Source organism: Lactuca saligna, chromosome 4 (assembly GCF_052625555.1).
Source record: "Lactuca saligna cultivar CGN05327 chromosome 4, ASM5262555v1, whole genome shotgun sequence".
Taxonomy (NCBI): domain Eukaryota; kingdom Viridiplantae; phylum Streptophyta; class Magnoliopsida; order Asterales; family Asteraceae; genus Lactuca; species Lactuca saligna.
This window is the reverse complement of record NC_136420.1, coordinates 268631442-268655452: the sequence shown is the minus strand read 5'-3', so window position 1 is coordinate 268655452 and position 24011 is coordinate 268631442. Positions and strand designations below refer to the sequence as shown.

Genomic DNA, 24011 nt, shown 5'->3' with positions numbered 1-24011 from the left:
TATGTGTTCCTATCCATGTGAATTTGTTAAAACCAAAGTTTACGACAAATTCAAACTCATATGGACCGAACTTTCTTAATCTTGATTTCTTGCCTTATGGTAGCACAGCTGCCCACCATGTCTTCCAAGTAGTTAAGCAGCTCACCCTATCCTATCAATGTACCTTTCATTGATTAAGGTGCTTTGCTTTTTATGCGTTCAAAATAAGAACTCATAGAACTCTCATGCATAATTAACTTGATTGGATTGGCACAGAACCAAAATAATGTCATCACGATAGGTTGTAAACCTCAACTCATGTGCTAGTGATGATCGATAAGGTTTATTTGATTTGTTCTTGAAACCTTTCAAGACTATTAAGACTCCTACTGACTCCTTGACATATAAGATTCTCTTGTCAATAACCATTTCTTGATAAACAAATATTCAAGAGTTAGTGTAGCTTTTATCAAAACACTTCATAAATTGGTCCTAGTTGGTCTTTGTCTTATCCAAGACATCACAACTTTCCACATTTGATGAATGTTATAAACCTTTAATACTTTTCACTCATTGTCACAATCTTAACTTTAAGACTTGTTATTGGAACGAATTATGATTGACTTTTGATTTAACCATTTCTTCAATTCTTGATTCTTCTTCTTAAACATACAATTGTACTTAGAGGATCAATTGAAATATGGTTCTTAATCATTAAGACCTATCATAAAGCATAAAAGGTACTCTCCCTTCTTCTTAGAATGGAGAAACTTTTATCTTTCTGCCTACTTGATTCTTCTTATTCGTTCTACTATTGATTTAAACTTTTTCAATCAATTCAGAATTACACTTAATCTTATAAGTATAATCATATTTACTAAACCTTTACTAAATCATGACGAATATCTTGTTACTCTTATGGTGGACTTTGATCAACACACAACTTTGTGTACTCGATCTCCTAGTCCTTCACTTGACACTTTGTCAATGAATTAGTGTAATTTCCAAATATGAAATTTCTCATTCATCATGCAACCAAGTTGCGTGATTCCAAATTTCTGTCCAATTGAAACTTGAGCGATGAGAAACTCTCCCTATTTGGTAAATTCTCGACTTTTCCATAAACACAATAAATAAGAATCATATCCATTTGTTGTAGAAATATGCAAACACCAATTTTCATAACGATTTCATTGCAAGGAAATAAACAAATAAATAAATAAGTCAAATGGAAATTTATTTTATTTATAAAAGCAGCGGAAAACATTTGTCCTTACAATGCAAAATCCATTGAAAACTATGTATTTCAAAAGGAAAATTTCTAACAACTCTATCATAACTATCTAAGCTCAAAATCTAATCTTCAAGTCCATGCGATCAAGATCCATTTCTTGTGATTAGATTCATCTTGCTCTTTCACCAAGCTTCCTTTCTTTTCACTGATCCTACAAAACATTCAAAGGAAATCTTATCACATTATGTATTAATAATCAATGAATAGGAACTTAATGGAGTTAGATAGTGGATTTTACCTGAAGCGTAGCCATACTCTTTGACTCTCCCATCTTCTGGACTCTTCAGGCTCTTTGGGCAGACTTGTATCCAATGCCCTTTCTCTTGGCAGCAAACGCAGGTCGGTTCTCCTAGAACGTCCTCGAAAGCATGGTCGATCGACTTTCCCAACAAATATGCTCCATTGCTTTGCCAAATCATTTCTAATTCAGCAGCAATGAGCATGTAAGTTAGGTCAATGAGGTTATCGTCATGATCCATCATATAATACTTTCTTTTGAACTCATTATATGTTTCAGGAAGTGACTGCAGAACCCAGTTCACAACCAACTCATCGGGGAATGACACACCCAACATTATCAACGTATCAATGTGTGATTTCATTCCTAGAACGTGGGCACACACGGATTTACCATCTTCATGTTTCATTTCCAATAGGGCCTTAGTGATATTGAACCTTTCAATTCTTCGATCTTGTGGGTTAGGGAGAACAATTGGAGGAGGTGGAGGAAGTGAAGCATGATTTCTTGTTCCTCGATCGAATCGTGGAATACCATCTTCATGTGGAATGCTTGTTCCACGGGATTTGGGAAGACCATAGTTGTCAAACTTTGACATCTACAAAATGGGAGAAAACGAATTCAAGTTAGTTGATTGATTTAGTCCATAACGTATGCTATGAATCCCTTACATGCCTGCTGAAGACTCTACCTCGCCCTGGCGGCTGAGTAAAACGCTGAACCGGAACGTGTTCCTTCGCTGTACACCGTAAGAACTCCCCTACTAGGGTCTCGCATGGTCACCAATTGTCGCTCGCAGTCGATGATCGCTCCAAACCTACTCAACCAGTCCATGCCCACGATGACACAGACATCCCCCATCGCAATAGGGACCAAATCTATCGAAAACTCAACCCCGAAAATCTCGAGTACACAACCAAGAATCACCTTAGTGGCATACACCGCTCTCTCATCCGCTATAGAAACTCTCAGAGGTCGACTCATTGCCTCTCGACTAATACTGTTGTGTCTGCTAAAGGCCAACGATACAAAAGATCAACTCGCAACTGAGTCAAATAACACTAGACTAGGTACAAAATTCACAAGGAAGGTACCTACGCATAACATAATATAAGCACAATATCACAAATACAAAAGAATACATGAAAAACTACATACCGGCCACGGCATCCGACATTGCGCGGACCTCCTTCGCAGTCAACTGGAAGGCTCTCCCGCGTGCCTTTGGAGCCTCAACTTTCGCAGGCTAAGCATTCGCAGCTCTCATCGCAGTAGGGGCTGATCCCGGAATTGCTCCCTGTGCTGACCCCCGCAACTGTGGACACTCTGCCTTCCGGTGTCCAGTCTGGTTGCAATGAAAACAGAATGAAAAACCCTGGGGGCAATCCTTGGCCATGTGCCCTTCCTTGCCACACTTGTAGTAAGACCCTGCTCTGCATATCCCCTCGTGGCTCTTGCCGCACTTGCCATAAGTGCGACCCTTCTGGTTCCCAGATCTCAAATCAGTGGGTTTGACCCGCTTAGCTGCCAGCTGAGACTGAGCCGCCCGCCGATCCTTTCCTTAAGACTCAGCCTCCTCCCTGGCTTGGGTTACCAACTCTATCTCCCTCTTCTGGGTATTTTCCTGAAGCTCGGCAAATGTCTGGTACGTCGAGTTCACCACGAACTCACATATATCCCTCCTCAGAATGCTAAAATATCGGCTCATGCGTGCCTGCTTGGAGGACACGTGCTTTGGGCAGAACATCGCCCGCTCATGAAACATCCTCGTGATCACCGTAACAGACTCAGTACCCTGTTTGAGGGTCAGAAACTCCTGGGCCAAACGCTCACTCTCCACCTGGGGAACGTACTCATATCGAGACATAGCGGTGAACCTCTCCCAGATCACCGCAGCAAGCCCAACAGGCGTAAAGTGCGCAGTCACAAACTTCCACCAGTCCTTCGCTCCCTAGCGAAGCTGGTTCAGCACGAACCGGACTCTCAAATGATATGGAGATGAGCAAGTAAAGAAACACACCTCTATGTTGGAAATCCATCTCATCGCCGTGATCGGGTCCTGGGTCTCGTCAAACTCTGGTGGTTTTGTGTTGCTGAACTCTCGGAAAAACAATGCATCACCACCCTGCGGCCTAGTCGCAGCTATAGCTGCAGTGGACGCAACAACAACATCCTCAGAAAGAACAGCGTATCTTTCGTCAAATGTCTCCATCAGAGTGGTCTTGATAGACCCGAACATCTCTGGTATCTCTGCCCTGATGGCCGCAACCACCTCCTCCTGGATGATCCTATGGATCTCCTCATCACCCGAATTGCCGATCACTGGTGTGTGGTACGTCCCAACCATGGTCTCCTTCTGAAATACAACATAAGAATATTAGAGACCCTTTTCGAGTATAATCACACTCAATAAATCCACCATACTCGTTCATTGGTGCCCAAAGGATTCTTACTTGGACTGCGTACCAACTTGGTATCTTCAGTAGTACGGGCCCAATACTACCGTCCATACCGCGTTGGCATTCATCCCAAGTCCTCCTCCTTGACCCTCAAAACCCAAGTACTCTACTCTCTCTATCATGTGCTACTCACTAACAAAACTCTCATAAGCACCTCGCTGCTATCTAAATCACTCTTAAGCATCTCTAGCAACGAAACCCCTAGACTAAGGCATCATGTATCAGGCCACTCTAGTCCTAATAAGAATACCTATTCTACTCTAGCATGCATATCGTAACTCATCATATAGCATACATAACATATCTGACAATCACTTATTATGAGGGTATTTCGGGAAATCACCGTTCGGGCGCTGGCTGATCGTACACACGGATCTGCTCTGTTTGTCTCAAGACTCTTTTTTTTTTCTCTTTCTCAAAATATAATTTTTATTATTAAAAGTTTCCTCAAATCCCCAGTTTGAGTTCAGATACGCCTGAAGATATATCCGAATCCCTCAAACCAAGGCTATGATACCAACTTGTAACACCGTAAAAATTTGAGCAATTTTTTACTTTTGTAACCCATAAAATATCATTTGTAATCATAAATAAAACATTGTATCAACATTGTATCAGTACAAAACCCAAGATCAATATATATATATATATATATATATATATATATATATATATATATATATATATATATATATATATATAAACTCCGGTGTGCGTGTGTATGAATCATGCCGTTGTCTTCCCGCGATCATCACTGGTACCTGAAACACATAACATATAACATTGTAAGCATAAATGCTTAGTGAGTTCCCTAAAAAACCACTCTAACATATAATAGCCACTCGAGGCTGTAACTCTGTTGACCCTCAGGTCTATGTGTCTCAGTGGGGCCCTCCAGCCCCAACTCTCTATGGGCCCTCTTGCCCTAACTCTGTGGACCCAAAGCTCCTAACACTGTAGACCCGAAGGTCCTAACTCTGAATCATACATAGTACATATCAAAATAAATCATAGAACATAAATAACATGCAATTACACTGACATATAACTCTAAAATACTCTATCACATAACTCTGTTACCACACTAGGTAAAGTATAGTGAGAAGACTCACCTCAGGCATCTCGGTAAATCTCTGACTCGGTAGAAATATTGCCTAGTCTTCGCCTATTCACATAAAGTAAATACTCTTATAAATATAACTCTCGAGACTAGACTCAACCTGCCATTGGCACCCTCAGGAGGGTAAAAGGCTATTTTACCCCCCCCCCCCCCCTCTCGACGCAAGTACTCCATTGACCAAACCCTAAAAGTCAACGGTCACACTTTGACCCTACTCGCCGAGTGCACCCTGGTGACTCGGCGAGTTCACACATGTTCTATAACACTTTGCCCCGCTTGGCACGCCGAGTCCCTCCCTATGCTTGACAAGTCATACTAGCCATGAATCGCGGGGCCACCACGACTCAACTCGCCGAGTCTCAAGAACAACTCGGCGAGTACCGCCTTGAACTCCAGTCCTCTAACTCCCTTCTGACTCACTGAGTCATCCCCCAACTCGGCAATTCTACTCACTGAGCAATTTACGTGAAACCCTAACCCTACTCGTCGAGTTTCAGGAACAACTCGGCGAGTTCATGCCATGCACAAACTCTACTGACCTCCTGAGGTCAAATCTGTTTCCCTAAATCAAAGATCTGGCCTTCCCAAGCATGAATGTCACGTAAAGTTCGAAACTTGATGCTTGTATAACAACAACAAGGCATCAAAAGGAGATTTAGTCCCAAAAATGGCAACCTAAGTCCAATAACCCCAAATTGATTCATAAAGCTCTAAGGGTTAAGGTCTCTGGACCTCTTTGAGTCCAGATCCAAGGCACAAACTCTAAGAGGGACCATTTTCTCCACATAATCACTCTCCAAAGGGGGTTAGAAAACCCTAACTCTAATGATCAACACCAAAATTGAAGGAGGTTCGAACTATTACCTCAAAATGAAGTCTCTGAACTCTTGAACTGCTAGAATCGCACCTCCCCTTTGCTCTTGTTCACCTCCTTCTTGCTAAACCAAAGGTACAAGGATCAAAAGTGACTTCTTCTTTCCCACAACGATTTAGCTCACTTAGGGTTGTCTCAAAGGGCTGGTAGCCACAATGGGAGGCTATAAGTGCCCTTAAATAGGTTCCAAACCTGGGAGATTAGGGTTTCATTAAACAGTGTGGACTTGCCGAGTCCATAAATGGACTCGCCGAGTCCGGACATGAACCCGGATGAACATTCGCGACCCTACTCGGCGAGTCTTGGCTCCAACTCGCCGAGTTCCTCCACAAACTCCAAAATAATTAAATAAAATAATATACCTGGAAATCCGGCTGTTACAATTTTGATGTAATTTAGTTTCTAATTGTATTTTAAGCTCATTATCATAGAAGTGTAAAAAGGTTTTGTCAGAAAATGTTTTACTACCATTTTAGCCATTCAAATGTTATGTTATTTGGCTCATTCTTAAAGAATGGTAAGATATTTGTTCTTACTAAATACCTTAAGCTTTCATGATTTTAAGACTCTTTATTAGTTTAATTATGACATGGATTCTATTCAGTTGTTAAAAAAATATGGCACGAATTCTCATAGAATAACATTCAAACAGAATGACATTCTGATTGAATAAAAAAATCAGATTTTTATAATTAAGAGAATCATTTATCCCTTAAAATTCGAAATTTTCCTTATTTAAATATAACTTGAATGACTAAAATACCCTTACAATGGATTTTGTATGATTATATAGTACATGCTATTCCATTATAATATCATAGACCCTCAAATCATAGACATTAATTACTTTTCATCCGTTGCTCCGGAATTATCCTTACAACCATACAATAGATCACGTCCACATTATAACTTAGCCTATATATATATATATATATATATATATATATATATATATATATATATATATATATATATATATATATATATATATATACCATAAAACTAGAGTTATCATGTTGTTCTTTTTTACTGTCTAGATTAAAAAAAAATATTCGTTTATTTTATATATATTCGTTAAAGAAACTTTTTGTTAACATAATTTATTAGTTCCTTCATAGAATAATTTATTATTATATTAAAAACAAATGACATAAAATGAAAATCAAATTGGTAAACATTGAAAAAAAGTTTTTAAGAAAAAACACTTTTATAACATTTTTTTTTGTTTTTTTTCTTCCAATTATAGTATTGTATTTTAAACAATTTTATAACATTTGATTTTTGTTATTTTTATTCCAATTATAACAATAACTTAATTTTGTTTTTCTTTCCAATTATATCATCCTACTTATACAAAAACCATATACTTTCACATAATACATAAGAGCATCAAATAAACATACTATCACATACATATACCACATATACATCAAATACACATACATTCACATACATACATAATAACATCCTACTTATACGAAATACACATACTTTCACACACACACACACACACACACACACATATATATATATATATATATAATAACATCCTACTTATACTAAATACACAAATTTCACATTCATATACACCAAACTTACATAGATTCACATACATGGGCGAAGCTACTTTGAAGGTAGGTAGGTCATAGGAGCTACCTATTTTTCTTAATATTAGTAATATTAATATAAGATATATATGAAAAAATTGGTGAACAATCTTATTAGTGTTATAGGACCTACCATGTAGTTTTTGGTAAAAAAAATAAAAGTACGTCAACCTAAATTTTATATATTATAATCAACTTAGAATAGTCGACCATCTCAATCCATTTAAAATTTATTCATTAGGCAATAGATCAATCCATTTAAAATAATAAATGAAAACTTCACGGAATGTGATCACTGATTGACATCTCCTAACGTTTGGCGCCTCATAAAGTTCTTGCATGTCTAATCGATATATCTCACTCTCTGTCGTCTGGCGAGGCTACCAACAACCATTGTCCTTTCACTGGGCGCCACTTCCTCTTGCTCATATTTTATATATTTCAGTTTTGTGAATGATAGTTTAATTTCATGTATTGAAATTTTTTTTGTGAAAGTATCGATAGTGATAGAGTTAAAATGTAAAACTATTATAAATATTGAAGTTGTGTTTAAGGCATAAAACCCGACCGAACACCATTAGTGATTTTTACTCTTTTATTTTTTTAGTTTTATTTACATAAGAAACCACGTGGTTTTTGGTTCTAGATTCGCCACTGTTCACATATACACCAAACATACATAGATTCACATATGCACATTCATATACCACATATATCCACCAATTACACATATATACACCAAACTTACATAGATTCACATACATATATCAAATATACACATATTGCATACATAAAAACATCAAATATACATTTCATACAAATATGCATATACAAAAATATGTGTAATTTCCAAATAGGCACAAATACACAATTTTTTTGTAAATAATCTCGAAATTAAAGGAGAATGGTAACAATGGTTGCCGAAAATAAACAATGGTGACCAGAAAATCAAGCTTCAATCGTCGGTGACATAGTAAAAAATACTAAAAACTGAAAAATATCATTTTTCAGAAAGAAATAGAGAAATGATGAAAGAGATGCTCACTATTGCTGGTGAAGCTTTCAAATCATTGGTAGTAGCTGAACTGTCACCGAAATTGGGTGGCAAACATCTGTTGTGGTTGCTGGCCAGTGGTTAAAGGCGGAGGAAGGGAGAAGTTTATACTAGAGAACAATCGCCGGTTAAAGCTCGAGAAAAAACATGTGAATCAAAAGGAATAAGCAGGAAGAAAGAAAGGGATACTGATGATGGGTCTTATTCCATCGACCTTTAACGGTGACACTCAATAGCGGCGACGATTTGGTATTAGCAGTGACCATTTGGTATTAGCATCGACATCAAAAGAGGGAATTTATCATGCTTCTCATTTTCACAACCTTTAGCGGCGACAATTTATCTTTAGCGGAGACAAAATTTCGCTGGTATTGAAGTTGTGCGAGAATAGCCCCTAGCCATTGGATTAGAACGTTGATCCGACGGTTGAGATTTACCGGAAGGGGTAACCACGGATTCAGATCGTAGAGCATTACTGGTGATGTTATTAGCGACGACACGGAGCTTTAATGGCGACTCAACGCCTCTAATAGCGTCGTCGGTAATGACCAGATTTCTTGTAGTGTCGGTTTAATCCATTTGCGTTTTACAGACTATTTTTGTAATTGATCAGTTTTTTTTTTTTTTACTATTTTCTACAAATTTTGATATATTTGTAATTTTCTCTTATTATAAATTATTATTTCAAAGGTAATAATGACAATGTAATTACTTAATTTAATAAAATATAAATTTACATATATTAATTAAATAACCGCATCCTACACAATATAATATACATTGTAAATAGAATTGTTTTTGAATATGGAAACTTACAATTCACATTGTAACTTGCTAAAGAAATATACCTTAAACATTGTACAAAAAATGTTAATGAAAATTAATAAACATTATAACATGCAAAGTATTAGAAATAAGAACTAATTAAGAACCACTCAAGACTAGATTAGATGATGTGAGGCCAAGACTTATTTTTGGAGATGGGAAGGGATTAGGGAAAAAATTTACAAACGATAAAGTTCGGGCTGTATCTCTAAATCATGAATGCATAATCTTTATGACTTGGTTTCTGAAGTAGATGGATGATTAGTGGGTGTGTCATATCGGGGTGTAGGCATATCTACGGGGACTTGAGGAGGAATGACATTTTCTAATGCATGAATTACTCCTTCTATGGTTAATCTCTTACTTGGATCAGGGTGTGTACATGACAACCCTACAGTCATCAAACAATTGTATTGTTTCTCATTAACGTCATGCGATATCCTCTTGTCAACTGTTAAACGAAGTTGCTTCTGTCCGTATAAATGCCAAACCCATTTAACTAAATCCATGTTAGAGACTTGGTTCTCCACACTTCTCCCACTCCCAATTTCCAATACAGTGACACCAAAGCTATACATATCTGTTGCCTTGCTAGCTTTACGTGAAGTAACATACTCGGGTGCGCAATACCCCAAGGTTCCAGCCAGTTTAGTAGTTTTTGAACCTTGCTCATTGCTATCCTTTAGTCGAGCTAAACCAAAATCTCCAAGCTTCGGATTCAACTCTGAGTCTAACATCACATTGCTTGGTTTGATATCTCTGTGAATAACATATTTTTCACCTTGCTCCTCATGCAGGTGACGTAATGCAGACGCCAAACCCTGAACTATTTTATATCGATTGGACCAACCAAGAGGGTTTTTATTGCCAAAGAGATAAGTATCAAGACTACCATTCGGCATAATTTCGTATATAAGCAAGAACTTACCCTCCTCTTCGCACCAACCTACAAGTTCCACCAAATTAGGGTGTTTCAGTTTGCCTATGGTTGCCACCTCAGCAGCACACTCATTTTCTCCTTGTGTAGAACCTTCGGAGATCTTCTTCACCGCAACCTCGTGGAGGAGTGGAATTGGAAGACGTCCCTTGTAAACACCACCAGAACCTCCTTCTCCCAACTTATTATCATCGGAGAAGCCGTTTGTTGCGAAATGCAGATCAGAGTAAGAATATTTCAATGGTGCAGACCTTCCTTCGCTTTCAATATCAGCACTACTGGATTTTTTGATCAACTTATTTTTCTCTTGTGTCGATTTCTTGGTTCTTCTTCCTTTACCTTTGATCCAACTGCCCTTCTTGAAAAGAATGAACACCAGAATGCCGATGAATATTGTGGCTATGACCATACCTATGATCACACCTATGGCACCAGGAACTAAGTAACCAACTTTCGATACACCTGATCTCTCTTCCGGGCTTCGCCATTTACCATTTAAGCTTGAATCGAACTCCCAATATAAAAGTGTATTTTTCTCTTTAAGGTTGCCAGTGCCAGCGGAAAAGCCTATGGTCACCCATTCAGTGAGAACCTCCTTAATGTCAACATGATATGAAACGCTTGAAGTTTCTGGAGTAGGATTATTGTAGGTCCAAGATACTATCATCATCATTGTTTGAGAACTATAAGAGATTGTAACGTCAGCAACATCAACGCTGTGATTACCAGCACTCCAAGCGGTGGTGTTAGCTGAAAAGATGGAATTCTTGTTTATCCCAACATGCTCATACAGAGGATCCCATTGAGTGTCAACAAAACTGTCGAACTCGACATGGATCATGTGATTTTGGGACGACTCTCTGTAATTAGATAAGTTATAAAGACCAAGAAAGGAACCAGCAGAGTTGGGTGGGATTTGGAAATCCGCGGGGCCAAGAAAAAATGCAAACCCGTCTCCATAGTTGGCTTGATCGTCGGTGTCAATGGTGAAGGAGAATCGTGTAGTGAAATCTGCGACTTTCCCTGAGCTGGAATCCCACATTTGAACTCTATCGGCATAGATGGCTTGGCCTACTTGGCACACGTAATTCACAGGGTTCAATTGAACGGCACCAGAAGAAGGCGCAGCACTTCCTCTATATAGGATTTGGTTATTGTTTGAAGTAAAACTTGAGATTTTGAAATAAAGGGAGCTAGCAAAGGGTGTAAAAGTAAGATAGAACATGTTGCTATAGAAGAAAGTAATAAGAACATGCATCAGCTGCCCCATTGACGTTGTCTAGAAGCTAGACTAATTAAGTTACAGATTTATGTACCAAGCTAGAAACTAGCAAACATGTCTTGTTTTATAGACAATCCTTGCCGATCATGTAAATTTATTTTGATGCTTATTTACGTTTATGAGCTGGCATGGTGAGACGAACAATGAAGGATTACAAGAATACTTTGTAGAATATAGGTTTCTCAGAGTTTGTCTGATATAAGATGAAATAATTAATACTATATTGTAGTGAAAGTAAGGGACAACTATATTAAAGTCCCTACATATTGTCCTCATAATCGATTTAACTCTTATATATATTTTTTATTCAATTAAGTCTCAAATACCGGTAATCGTATTCAATTTAACCCTTTGATCCGGTCAATAGGTCATCCAACTTTCAAAAATTATATTTTCGGCCCAGATTTCAAAATTTATTACAAATTTGGTTCAAATTTTACATTTTCGGCCCAGATTTTAAATTTTTTTTACAAATTTGGTCCAAAATTTACACTTTTTGCCCAAATTTTAGAATTTTAGTATGAATTCATCATAACTTTAGTCTTTTTTACAACTTTTTTTTCTCAAAAGTTTGTTTCTAATATGTTTTTTCTTTAAAACTCATATTTATACAAAAAAAACATATTTTCACATAAAAATCTTATTTTTTCTATATAAAACTTTTTTGTATATGAAATATCTAATTATAAAAATAGGTTTAGTTTATTTGTGTGACTTCTTTTAAAAAAATCAATTAAGAAATTAAAAGTAACTTTAAATTATACTATTAAATTATAGTTTGTTAAAAACTAGTTACACTAGTTACTTTAAATTAAAAGTAACTCTAAATTATACTATTAATATAGATATTTTAATATGTGTTCTATTTAGTGTGTATTCTTTTTTTTTTTCTATGAGATTTTAATATAGTTGTTTATATGTATTTTTCAATCTGTTGCATCTTCGTAAATTAAATCACACCTTTGATCACATATATATGACAAAAGGTATGTAAAGTTGTTCTAATCTCATACATGACAATCCATATTGATTTCAGTAAGAGTTGTAAACTATCAACGTTTGTAATACTTTTTTACATTTGTTAAATGTCATTTTCTGCCAAAAACCTCCTTATCGAAAAATAACAATTGCTCCATTCTAATAGTTATTTTTTGTTATTACAACAAACAAAATTGACATATGAATCCGATTTTACAAAGAAGTTTAAATAAAGAAATCCAAAGTGATGATGAACTATATGTATGAACATGTATTCAGCGAGAAACAAAAAATATGAAGTTTTCAATATGTAGCATCTTCTATTATTTAAACTTTTCCTATAAATGTGATTAAAGAACAAATAAATAATATTAAAATGAGTGTAACTAGTTTTTCACAAACTATAATTTAATAGTATAATTTAGAGTTACTTTTAATTTTTTTAATTGATTTTTTAAGAGAAATCACACAAATAATCCAAACCTATTTTTATAATTAGATATTTCATATTCAAAAAAGTTTTTTAAAAAAGTTTTTATATAGAAAAAATAAGATTTTTATGTGAAAATATGTTTTTTTGTATAAATAAGAGTTTTAAAGAAAAAACAAATTAGAAACAAACTTTTGAGAAAAAAAGTTGTAAAGAAAACTAAAAGTTGGATGAATTCATAATAAAAATCCTAAAATTTGGGTAAAAATGGTAAATTTTGGACCAAATTTGTAAAAAGATTTAAAATCTGGGCCAAAAGTGTAAATTTTGGACCAAATTTGTAATAAATTTTGAAATCTGGGCCGAAAATGTAATTTTTGAAAGTTTGATTACCTGTTGACTGGGTCAAAGGGTTTAATTGAATACGATTACCGATATTTGGGAATTAATTGAATATATATATATATATATATATATATATATATATATATATATATATATATATATATATATATATATATATAAGGGCTAAATCGATTATGAAACCAATATGTAAGGACTTTATTGCAGTTTTCCCTGAAAGTAATATCATTATTAGAATGTTCTTTAGTTTGGCAAGTGATTGTCATGAGATATATAGAGATGTGAAATTTAAAAAGAATCTAACGCAAGATTAACGTGTTTCTCCTCGCCTCCCACCACTTTCATTTAGGGTCTCGCTACCATCTCCTATGTCGATGAACAGTCTTCTTCTTCAACAATTAGTAATGCAATACACGAGGTTATTTCAAGTGTATCTTCCACCTTTTGTTTCTTCTTTTTCATGCGAACTTCTGATTGAACAAAAGCTACCAAAATTATCGATTATGTCTGTGAACATCACCAAAATGATCTTTTAGGATTGCTTCTACTTTCTTCTTTAGGTATGTTGTGGTCGAAGTTGATCTAGAATATCTGTCTGTTTTTATGTCTCTTGATTTACTACATTTGGCTTACTTATTTTTTATGGTTTATCTATGTCGACTTTGCCAATGTTAATACAGATAACACATCAATTTTATAATCGGGTCTTCTCTACTAACTGAAAACAGCATTTATCAATTCAAGTCAGCCCACCTTACTCTGCAAATTTCAATCGATTATTCATGTGTGGAGAAGGAAAAGGGGCGGTGACCAAAGTGCAACAACGAATTCAAAAAATTGACCAGCTCTTAGCTCTCCGATCATAGAAGACGCCTTCATCACAATTTCTTCTCCTCCCACATCTTCTTCTCTCTAGCCACCGCTGCCAGCCCTTCGATCTCCACCGCTAGCACTCCAAACACCACTGTTATCGTTGTCGACTCAGCTTCCGATCTCCAATCTCCACCACCGCCAACACTCCGATTAGGTAATGAATTTATGTTTTCTGGTTATCATATATGTCCATAAATGTCTATATTACCATGTCTGGTTATTTCGATTTTGTGGTTATTGTCATGGTTTGCAATGCCAAAAATTCTCATTTTCTGATTATCATATTGTCTGTTGTTCGCTATCTGCTCGCACAAATTTCTACCAAATGTTTGCAATGGAAAAGATTTTTGGTTAATCTTTACTTGTGAATGATTTTTGTGTCTCAAATTTGCCACTTCAAATTGGAATCTCATAAAGAAATGTGTTACATCCTTAAAACTTTTGTGTCTGATTTCTGAATTATCTGATTTGCCATTTCTTTTCAATGCTAGAAATACTAAAGAAAGGCTGATCAGCTTATAGTTTTTTCCTAACACATAAGCTAATCCATAATATCAATCCACTCATTTTAGGTTTTTAAAACCAGGTTCTAAGATTCATGCAAGAATTTTATTATACAAAGGAGGCAACAACAAATGCCGAGTTGTTTGGAAGTAATTTCAAAGATCTTGATTATGTAAAAGTCCCAAGCATATATTAGGAATGCAGCATTCCATTTGTTAATATTTAAGTAAAAATATGAACTAATCTTGGATCTTATTATGTTATCAAAGTTTTTTCTTATCCCTTTTGGCTCAATAGTTTGATTAGAAATACTGAGAATCTTACAAATGTCTAAAACTGGAGTCTAAATTGATAGCAAACAAACTAACCACATCTATTTGAATATCAAAATTGAACCCTTACTATTGTCAACTTTCAAAATCTGAAGTTCATCTCCACTCATAAATAACTTAATTCTACCATTGGGGGTTGACAAATATATGTTTTAGTTGTGAACAATTAGATGATTTGACTAAATATATATCTTCTTTTGCATTATATTGGTTTGAAACAAACGCAAAAGGTCAAGAAAATTTCTGTAAAAGCTAATTACGAAAGCATGGAGTCAGAATCAAAGTTGGTGTGTGTTTTGTTCGTGGATATGGCAACACTTGCACCTTTTTGTTTGAAGGTATGTGGTTACACTTCATCATCTATGTCTTATATAATCATGAAATTTGATTCTTTATCTTTAAATTTAGTGATATAGTTGACAATGTAATCGAACAATATACAAAAATTAAAGGTACACCTATTGTCTAAATTTATTAAAAAACTTTTATAAAATAGTATTTATTAAGTACATAAAAAGTATTTTGTGTTCATACAAATACATATATATATATATATATATATATATATATATATATAAACACATATTATATAAAAAAATGTCTACAAACACCTACTTTATAATAAATGCATATATATATATATATATATATATATATATATATATATAAAACATATTATATAAAAAAATGTCTACAAACACCTACTTTATAATAAATGCATATATATATATATATATATATATATATATATGTGTGTGTGTGTGTGTGTGTGTGTGTGTGTAAAGGCTTATTTGAGACCACCTATATTCTGTGAGACATCGGGATCAAATCTAAGCCTTTGATCAAAAGTGATCTTGTGGCTCATAAGAAAACATGATTAACACTAATTAATCTAAAAGATTAGTTAATTAGGGGTAGATTAGTCACTAGGTTAAATTTTAGATCATCAGATATGATACATACTGTTAAGATTATCTTCACGTCATCACAAAACTTAGATGCTTCGATTCTTTCTAACAATTCACTCTATTCGATTCTTGAAAAAATTCTCTTAAACTATACATGCATTTTACCTATTTGATGAAAGTTCTGAATGAATAAAGTTTCTGATCTATCACCCCTTCCTTCCCATAAATAAAGTCCTCTTTAAGAATGAGTATGCTTCTAAAGTATGAGTTAGAATTGGAGTAAATAATTCGATATTAACTAACTTATTGACTTCAATATTAAATATATGATTGCATAATCCCTACTCGTTTCTAAAAATTCTTTCAATTTTGTTTGTAAAGAATTTTAGATGATGAAACCTATCTTGAAAGGAACCTAAATATTTCAAACTAGAAGTTTTTAACAGCGGGTGTTGAGATTAATGAATCTGTAATAAATTTTGTAATTACAACCATGCAATAGATTTTTTGTGGCTTCTAGTGCAATGAAATCTTAATATAACTTTGTAAGACTCTTTTGAAAGTTATTAGCCCTCCTTATATCTAACAATGTAACCTTATGATCAAATTTTTATAGCACAAATTTGAAATGTGGTTTTCAAACTATCAGGTTGTTAAAATATTTTTCAACTTTTAAAGATGAAGTTGTTATTCATTCTAAAAACTTTAATTTCATTCTATTAAAGTATATGGTTCTTATTGGTTTGAAAAGCTTGTTATTTTAGTTTCCAAAAGAGTTAAAGGGAAAGGTGGCTTAGATTAGAATATTTCACCATATACTAAAGTATTCCATCTTATAACATAATTTTAAAATATTACACATTAATACCATAATATTATACATAATTTCATAATATTATACATTAAAATTTGAAAATTTTGTTTTCTGTAAATTATTTGGATTTTCTATAAATCATTCTAGATATTTTTGTTACATTATAAGTTTTAAATTTAGAATATTACATATATTATTAATATCTTATATAATATAAGTTTATTTTACACAGAAAAATCTTATTTTAGAATATTATACTTTAATATCAGATGACACACAATTTCATACTATTAAATATTTATATATAGTTTAATTTTGAAGCCGCTTAGTGAACAGAACTCTGTTCTCATCGGTGGTTTTATTACATTTAGTGGACTGCTTTAAAAAAAATTTATTTTTTTTACCTTATCATTGTCAATTTTATATCGTTTTATTTATCTAAGTCATTGGTTGGAGAACGGTCCAATTGCTACGTGTTTCTTTCTTCTCCACTGGACACGTGTATGTGCTGATTTTGCGATGATACGTGTTTCTCCTCGCTTCCCACCACTTTCATTTGAGTTCTCGCTTCCATCTCCTATTACCACATGTATTGCTCCCTTCACAATCACACCGTCACAACCACCACCACTATGTCGATGAACAATCTTCTTCTTAAACAATCAGTAATGCAATACATGAGGTTATTTCAAGTGTATCTTCAACCTTTTGTTTGTTCTTTTTCATGCGAACTTCTGATTGAACACAAGCTACCTAAATTATCGATTTTGCACTACTAGAAAAAATGCCTTTTACGATGCTCATTGCACGTCGTAAAACGCTTAGACGACGTGCAAATGCGCGTCAAGGAAGGCCCTGTCATAAAGATGTCATAAAGAGAGACGACGCACATTTACGACTCGCTGTTATGACACGCAATGTGTATCAAGGACATAAAGGAAGACGACACGCATTTGCGTGTCGTAACCTTACGACACGCGTGTTTATGACACGCAATGCGTTTCAAGGAAGCCCCAGTCAAGAAAGGTCATGTCATAAATGAAGACGACATACATTTTTGCGTATCGTAATTTTAATTTTTTTAAATATATATATATATATATATATATATATATATATATATATATATATATATATTTATATATTTATTAATTTATAAATTAAATTTGCATTTAATCTCTCATAATACAAAAAATACAATAACTTGCACAAAAGTTAATGTCATACAAATAATCATTCTAATAGCAGATAAATGTAATACATTAAATAATCATTCCAATAGTAGATAAATGTAACATTTCAACATTTTTTATATAATTAACTAAATTATTAGCCAAATTTCCTAAACTACCAACATACTTTCTATGAAGAGCATTAACACTATTCTTTTCCATAAAAAAATTCAAAACCTGCATAATTAAATTAATGTTTAATCAGCTATAGGTCAATAAGGTAGGTTTAAGCAAAAGATTTTCATAATAGTAAGATTTTACTTACCACTGTTGTTGATGACATTGAAAGAAGCAGCCTAACAAAGACCCCCTTAGAAGGATTACTAGCACATAACTGTTGATACTTGATACTTTATTACTAAATGAAAACAAAAAGAAAGTTAAAAAGTAAACAAAATCAGAAGGTTTTAGTCAAACTTACAGAGGCTGTAATTTCAAATATTACTAAATGCAATTGATTGAACCACCTGCAGATTTACCATTTTGTCCCTATGAGATTCACTACCGGAACACATTCTACAGTTTGTAAACTATAATATATATATATATATATATATATATATATATATATATATATATATATATATATGTATGTATGTATGTATGTATGTATGTATGTATGTATATATATATATATATATATATATATATATATATATATAATCATTTTGAAAAGCAAGAAATTAGAAGTGGAATGTGATTGCATACCATCAAAACCAACAATTTTACATGCCCGTTTTTCCCAATTTCTATTAACGAAACCCTAATCCATGATTGCTTGTTGGTTACAAAAGCCAACAAGTAGTAAGGCAGGCTTGCAACCAACCCATCCACATTTTTTTCACATAAAATAGATACCTCATTCCATAATTACTAATATATATATATATATATATATATATATATATATATATATATACACTTTAATTTTTTATGTTAAGTGATAAGAAATAAGATATGTTAAAAACGAAGTGCAATGTGCACTTACTGTTATGGACTCGAGCATATAAGAGTCTTTCTTCTTTCCAATATTCCAAAGGCCTCCTTTTAATTTTGCTGCTTCGTCTCACTCCAGATGTCCAAGAAGACCCCGCTCCTATCATAATCATCCCCATTATATCATAAATAAATAAACCATAAGAAGACCATCTACAACAGGGGGAAGAGAAGCATCAGGAAACAATTCCTAACTAACTAGATAATTATAATTATCTAATAACTCTACCGTAAACAATTCCTAACCAACTAGATAATAATAATTATCAACTCACGTTTCCATTATCTAAAAACCATATTCATTTTTTTTAAATCCAAGTAACTAACTTCATCATGATTTAAATTATTTTCCATAGGGGAATTCTTAGTATAAAAAAGGTAACACATAATTTAAATGTGTATAATTTAGAGTTTTAACTAACTAGGTTAGGACTTCAAAGGTAATCACATAATTCTTTATGTCAACTGTAATGACCGAAAAAACTGAAATATAAGATTTTTTTTTGGAAATTTTCCCTTTATTATTTATATATTAACGATATATATATATATATATAAGACAAAGATGAGAGGTTCTGGTGGTTTCAATCCGACCCATAAATTGTTTACTAACAATTGTATCATGATATTTTTATTGATTTTTATGGAATCTTATTTTTATAAATAATAATCTATGATCTCATTACATGACATGAAACGTATAAATTGGTTTGTCTAACTTCTTCTATTGACCCCACTTGGAATCGGGTGGTTCCAGTTCTATACTCCTACGGCAGAAAACAATGGCCGGTCCAATTTACACAACCACTATTCCACTAAACGACCCTACAATGATCACACGTTACAATGAGAAGCTTAACTGATCCAAGAACACCAGAAATCTGAGATGCTTAAAGATGTGTGTGTGCATACCTGTTCTTCTAGCGATGGCAACCATGGAGGTGTGGTACGGTGTATATTCTGATGAAAAAAAACAATAATTTAGGTGCTTGGGTCCCATATGTCGAAGGAAGAAAGAATTAAAGGAAGAGTAGCCCTCATAAAATCGATGGTTTCAAAGTGGAACCAATGGGTAATAAAAGGGAAACTAATGTGCAGGAAAGTACAACACAAAAGAGATGTTGCTTGTGGAAGTGCCTTGAAATTCAGAAAATAGGCATGGGTCAAGGGAATCCAAGACAGTCAAGATACGTGGGTACAACATTAAAAATATAATCAAATGGTCAAGTATTTAATATGCATGCAAAGGTATTATATGTGGTGGGCTGTTTTTGTCATGAACCAGAGCGTACAATCCACAAGGAAGAAAAGGTGAAACCTTGATTTTGTATGATTGTTGTTTAAAAGTGTGAACCTCCTTTTTACAGAGATAAAAGAAAAAAAGGTCTCCATGTATGGTTTATTAGGTCAAGTGAAAAGATCTTGGTCTAAATAATGGTTGTTTGGTTGATGTATGATGTAGAACATGGTTGCTTCTATGGATGATAATCTCCATGGGAAAGTCAAGAAAACTGATGAAGATTGATTGATTGATTGCTGCAAGATTGATGGGTGTGGTCTCTAGTATTTTAAATAGTCTAGCTTAAGGGGGCATGTTAAAGTTATAAGCTAGATTTCATTAATAGCATTTATTAGGTATTAAGGTATTACCGTTAATATTTGAACAATTGTGTTGGTTTGAATCAGAATGGTGTGAACCGTTGCATTAGTTAGGAGACTTTGTAACTGTCAAATGACAGTTATGCTATAAGAGTATATATATGTATGTAAATATTATGTAAAGGCTGTTGGGTTATATCAATAAAAAAGGTCTTTGTTGGTGTACAAACCCATCCTCTCGTTGATTCTCTTTCTCATATCTTTTCTGCAAATTTGTGTTAATTTATGCTTGATTCCAACAGAAATGGTAATGGAATGAGTCATTCCATTCCTTTGTTGACTAAATCATACCAAACACTATAAATGACCTACCTTAACAAAAGCAGGAACCCATTTTGTTTTCTCATTGTTTTCAAGTAATTGATCTTTTAACTTTTCCACTGCAACAAACCTTGACCAAGAAACATGAATAAACTAATCATGATACCACGTTATCCCACTAAAGATAATAAAGATGAGAAGGACATTCATGTCTTTTGCAGAAAAGATAAGTAAAAAGATGTACCAGCTGGGAACTGCTCTGTAGATGAGAGGGGTATCATATCTCCAACAAAAATGATATGAATGTGTAAAGCTTCCAGATTTGACCAGTCTGCCCTTATCCTGCATACATCCATAACAAAAGGTTAGGAATAATCATTTTACATAAATGCCCCTGTTGATAATTATATAACATTCAACTATTCTTGCCTTCACTGCTTGAATGATATCTTTATCTGCCTCTTTGACATATCGACCAATGAAATCGGTAACTTTTTCTATAAAGCAGCCATCATCATCAACTGCCATAACTAGATTTTCTCCCTGGATATACAAGAAAAAGTATAATTTGGTTATGGTAAAAAAGATATAAAAAAGGTACAATGCATATGTGATCATGTTTGCTTTCTTTCCGAGGGGTTCTGCATAGCAACCCACAACTTGAACCTAAAAACAAAAAAAAAAACAAAAAAAAAAAAAAAAAAACAAGAAAGTTATAATTTTATGAGATAAGTAGTAGAAACAAGTGAGTGTAAATTGGTAAAAGATGTAAATTTGCTTACATGTGGGGGGCATTTTTTGGTAAGATGGGATAATATTGTTTCCTTGATTATCTCCAACAGAGACTTGCGCTGAAATTATGTAGACGATCGTTATTTGGATAGAGAAGAAGGTTGATTTCTTTGATTTGATTTGAATAAATACCTTATCGTCTTGGTCCTTTTTTGCAAGATTGATCATATAATCTAATGCCATCATGAATCCTGATTCCATCTGATCAACTCGTTTTCCAATCATGCCTTGTGCAACCAACAGCACCCTAACTCCTCAGATTCTTCATCCATTTGGTCATCTTCCAAATGTTGTATAAATAGACATTTGGTTGAATTGCAATTACGATGGTTGTGAAATGAAATGGTCTCCAAATCAATTCTACGAAGTCAAATGCTTGACGATTTGGGTAAAATCGAAGTATAAGTATATTTTTTTCATGTGCCCACTAAATGACTGATGAAATGCCACAATGAGAGAAATTCAATAAAGTAAGGAATTTGAAGTTGGAGTTAAAGCATGTCTTACAAGGTTAGCCATCTCTTCAAGAACAGACATAACCTGTTCACCTCCTTTAAGCAGATCTTTATACTGAGCAGGACTCCAAGTACTCCAAGTACAAGTTTTTAGCTTAAGACCTGATGTAGCAAAACGGATTACACAGTTTATCGGATTACACCGGATGCAGCAAAAGGGAGCAACATATAGGACTATGTTTCGTGGATCTGTGATTCAAAAACACAAACCCAATGTTTCATTCTTTAATCTTGTGGAATAATGGGGCTTTATTGGTGGCGGTGGTGAACCAGAGAGAAAACGAGGGGTGGTGAGTGCCTAGGTTGTTGTCGAACAGTAGAGAGAGAGAGAGAGAGAGAGAGACTTGTAGTTGGTCGTGTATTACCTGCATCAAATTGAAATTAATTAAGGGAATGTTGATTTTATAAGATGACTTTGAATCGACCTAGGTTTTCCTGTACTTGTGTTCGAAAAACCATTTGTTGTGGTTAATGGAAGAGAGAGAGAGAGAGAGAGAGAGAGAGAGAGAGAGAGAGAGAGAGATTTGTTACAGATAGGGTGGAGGCGGTGAACGAGATATTTGATGCTACTGATAAGAAGGAGATCGAGTAGATGTTTGATAATACTGAAGATGAAGATGAAGGACCTAGGGCTTTTTCTTGCTAAGTAGAAGAGGCGGGGGATTAATTTTTGGGATTCAATAGGCGGGGGTAATTTTTGTCAATATCATTTCCCGCCTAAAACGCGTATTTCACTTAAAAATTATAAAGTGACACGTTTACATGGCGCACATTTTATGAAAGGCGCCCTCCGCATTTTTTTTTTCTCTTTTCTGACAGTAACTTTAGGGCGCGCACAAATACGTGCCCTCTATCCTTCAAATTTTGCAAAACTGACATTATCTTTTAGGGCACTTACAAATGTGCGTCGTCTATCAGCGAGTGTCATTGTTTGCACGTCATTAAAGGGCCTTTTTCTTGTAGTGTTGTCTGTGAACGTCACCAAAATGATCTTTTGGGATTGCTTCGGCTTTCTTCTTGATTATGTAAAAGTCCCAAGCATATATTAGGAATGCAACATTCCATTTGTTAATATTTAAGTAAAAATTTGAACTAATCTTGGATTTTATTATGTTATCAAAGTTTTTTCTTATCCCTTTTGGCTCAATAATTTGATTAGAAATACTGAGAATCTTATAAATGTCTAAAATCAGAGTCTAATTTGACAGCAAACAAACTAACCACATCTATTTGAATATCAAAATTGAACCCTTACTATTGTCAACTTTCAAAAACTGAAGTTCATCTCCACTCATAAATAACTTAATTCTACCATTTGGGGTTGACAAATATATGTTTTAGTTGTGAAAAATTAGATGATTTGACTAAATATATATCTTCTTTTGCATTATATTGGTTTGAAACGAACTCAAAAGGTCAAGAAAATTTCTGTAAAAGTTGATTACCAAAGCATGGAGTCAGAATCAAAGCTGGTGTGTGTTTTGTTCATGGATATGGAAACACTTGCACCTTTTTGTTTGAAGGTATGTGGTTACACCTCATCATCTATGTCTTATATAATCATGACATTTGATTCTTTATCCCTAAATTTAGTGATATAGTTGACAATGTAATCGAACAATATACAAAAATTAAAGGTACACCTATTATCTAAATTTGTATGTTTGACTTTTTTTTGTCAAACA

General features: G+C 34.0%; 1 protein-coding gene and 1 pseudogene across 1 annotated transcript; both read right to left on the bottom strand.

Annotated features, from left to right (window-relative positions):
• Positions 1-9680: 9680 nt before the first annotated feature.
• LOC145040646 (L-type lectin-domain containing receptor kinase IX.1 pseudogene) lies at positions 9681-11657 on the bottom strand (annotated as a pseudogene).
• Positions 11658-21394: 9737 nt separating this feature from the next.
• Positions 21395-22148, bottom strand: LOC145040645 (uncharacterized). The gene is made up of 3 exons (XM_078988550.1): positions 21944-22148; positions 21802-21870; positions 21395-21685 (listed from the first exon to the last, which is right to left on the bottom strand). Exons 1-3 carry the CDS (start codon positions 22034-22036, stop codon positions 21395-21397), a joined length of 453 nt encoding a protein of 150 aa, XP_078844676.1. The 5' UTR covers positions 22037-22148.
• Between the last annotated feature and the right edge of the window lie 1863 nt (positions 22149-24011).

Coding starts and splice junctions, on each gene's coding strand:
- LOC145040645 (XM_078988550.1), bottom strand. CDS start 22,036: ATGATTGGAAAACGAGTTGATCAGATGGAATCAGGATTCATGATGGCA. Junction 21,871..21,943: donor AAAAGGACCAAGACGATAAG/GTATTTATTCAA, acceptor ACATAATTTCAG/CGCAAGTCTCTGTTGGAGAT. Junction 21,686..21,801: donor CCAAAAAATGCCCCCCACAT/GTAAGCAAATTT, acceptor TTTTGTTTTTAG/GTTCAAGTTGTGGGTTGCTA.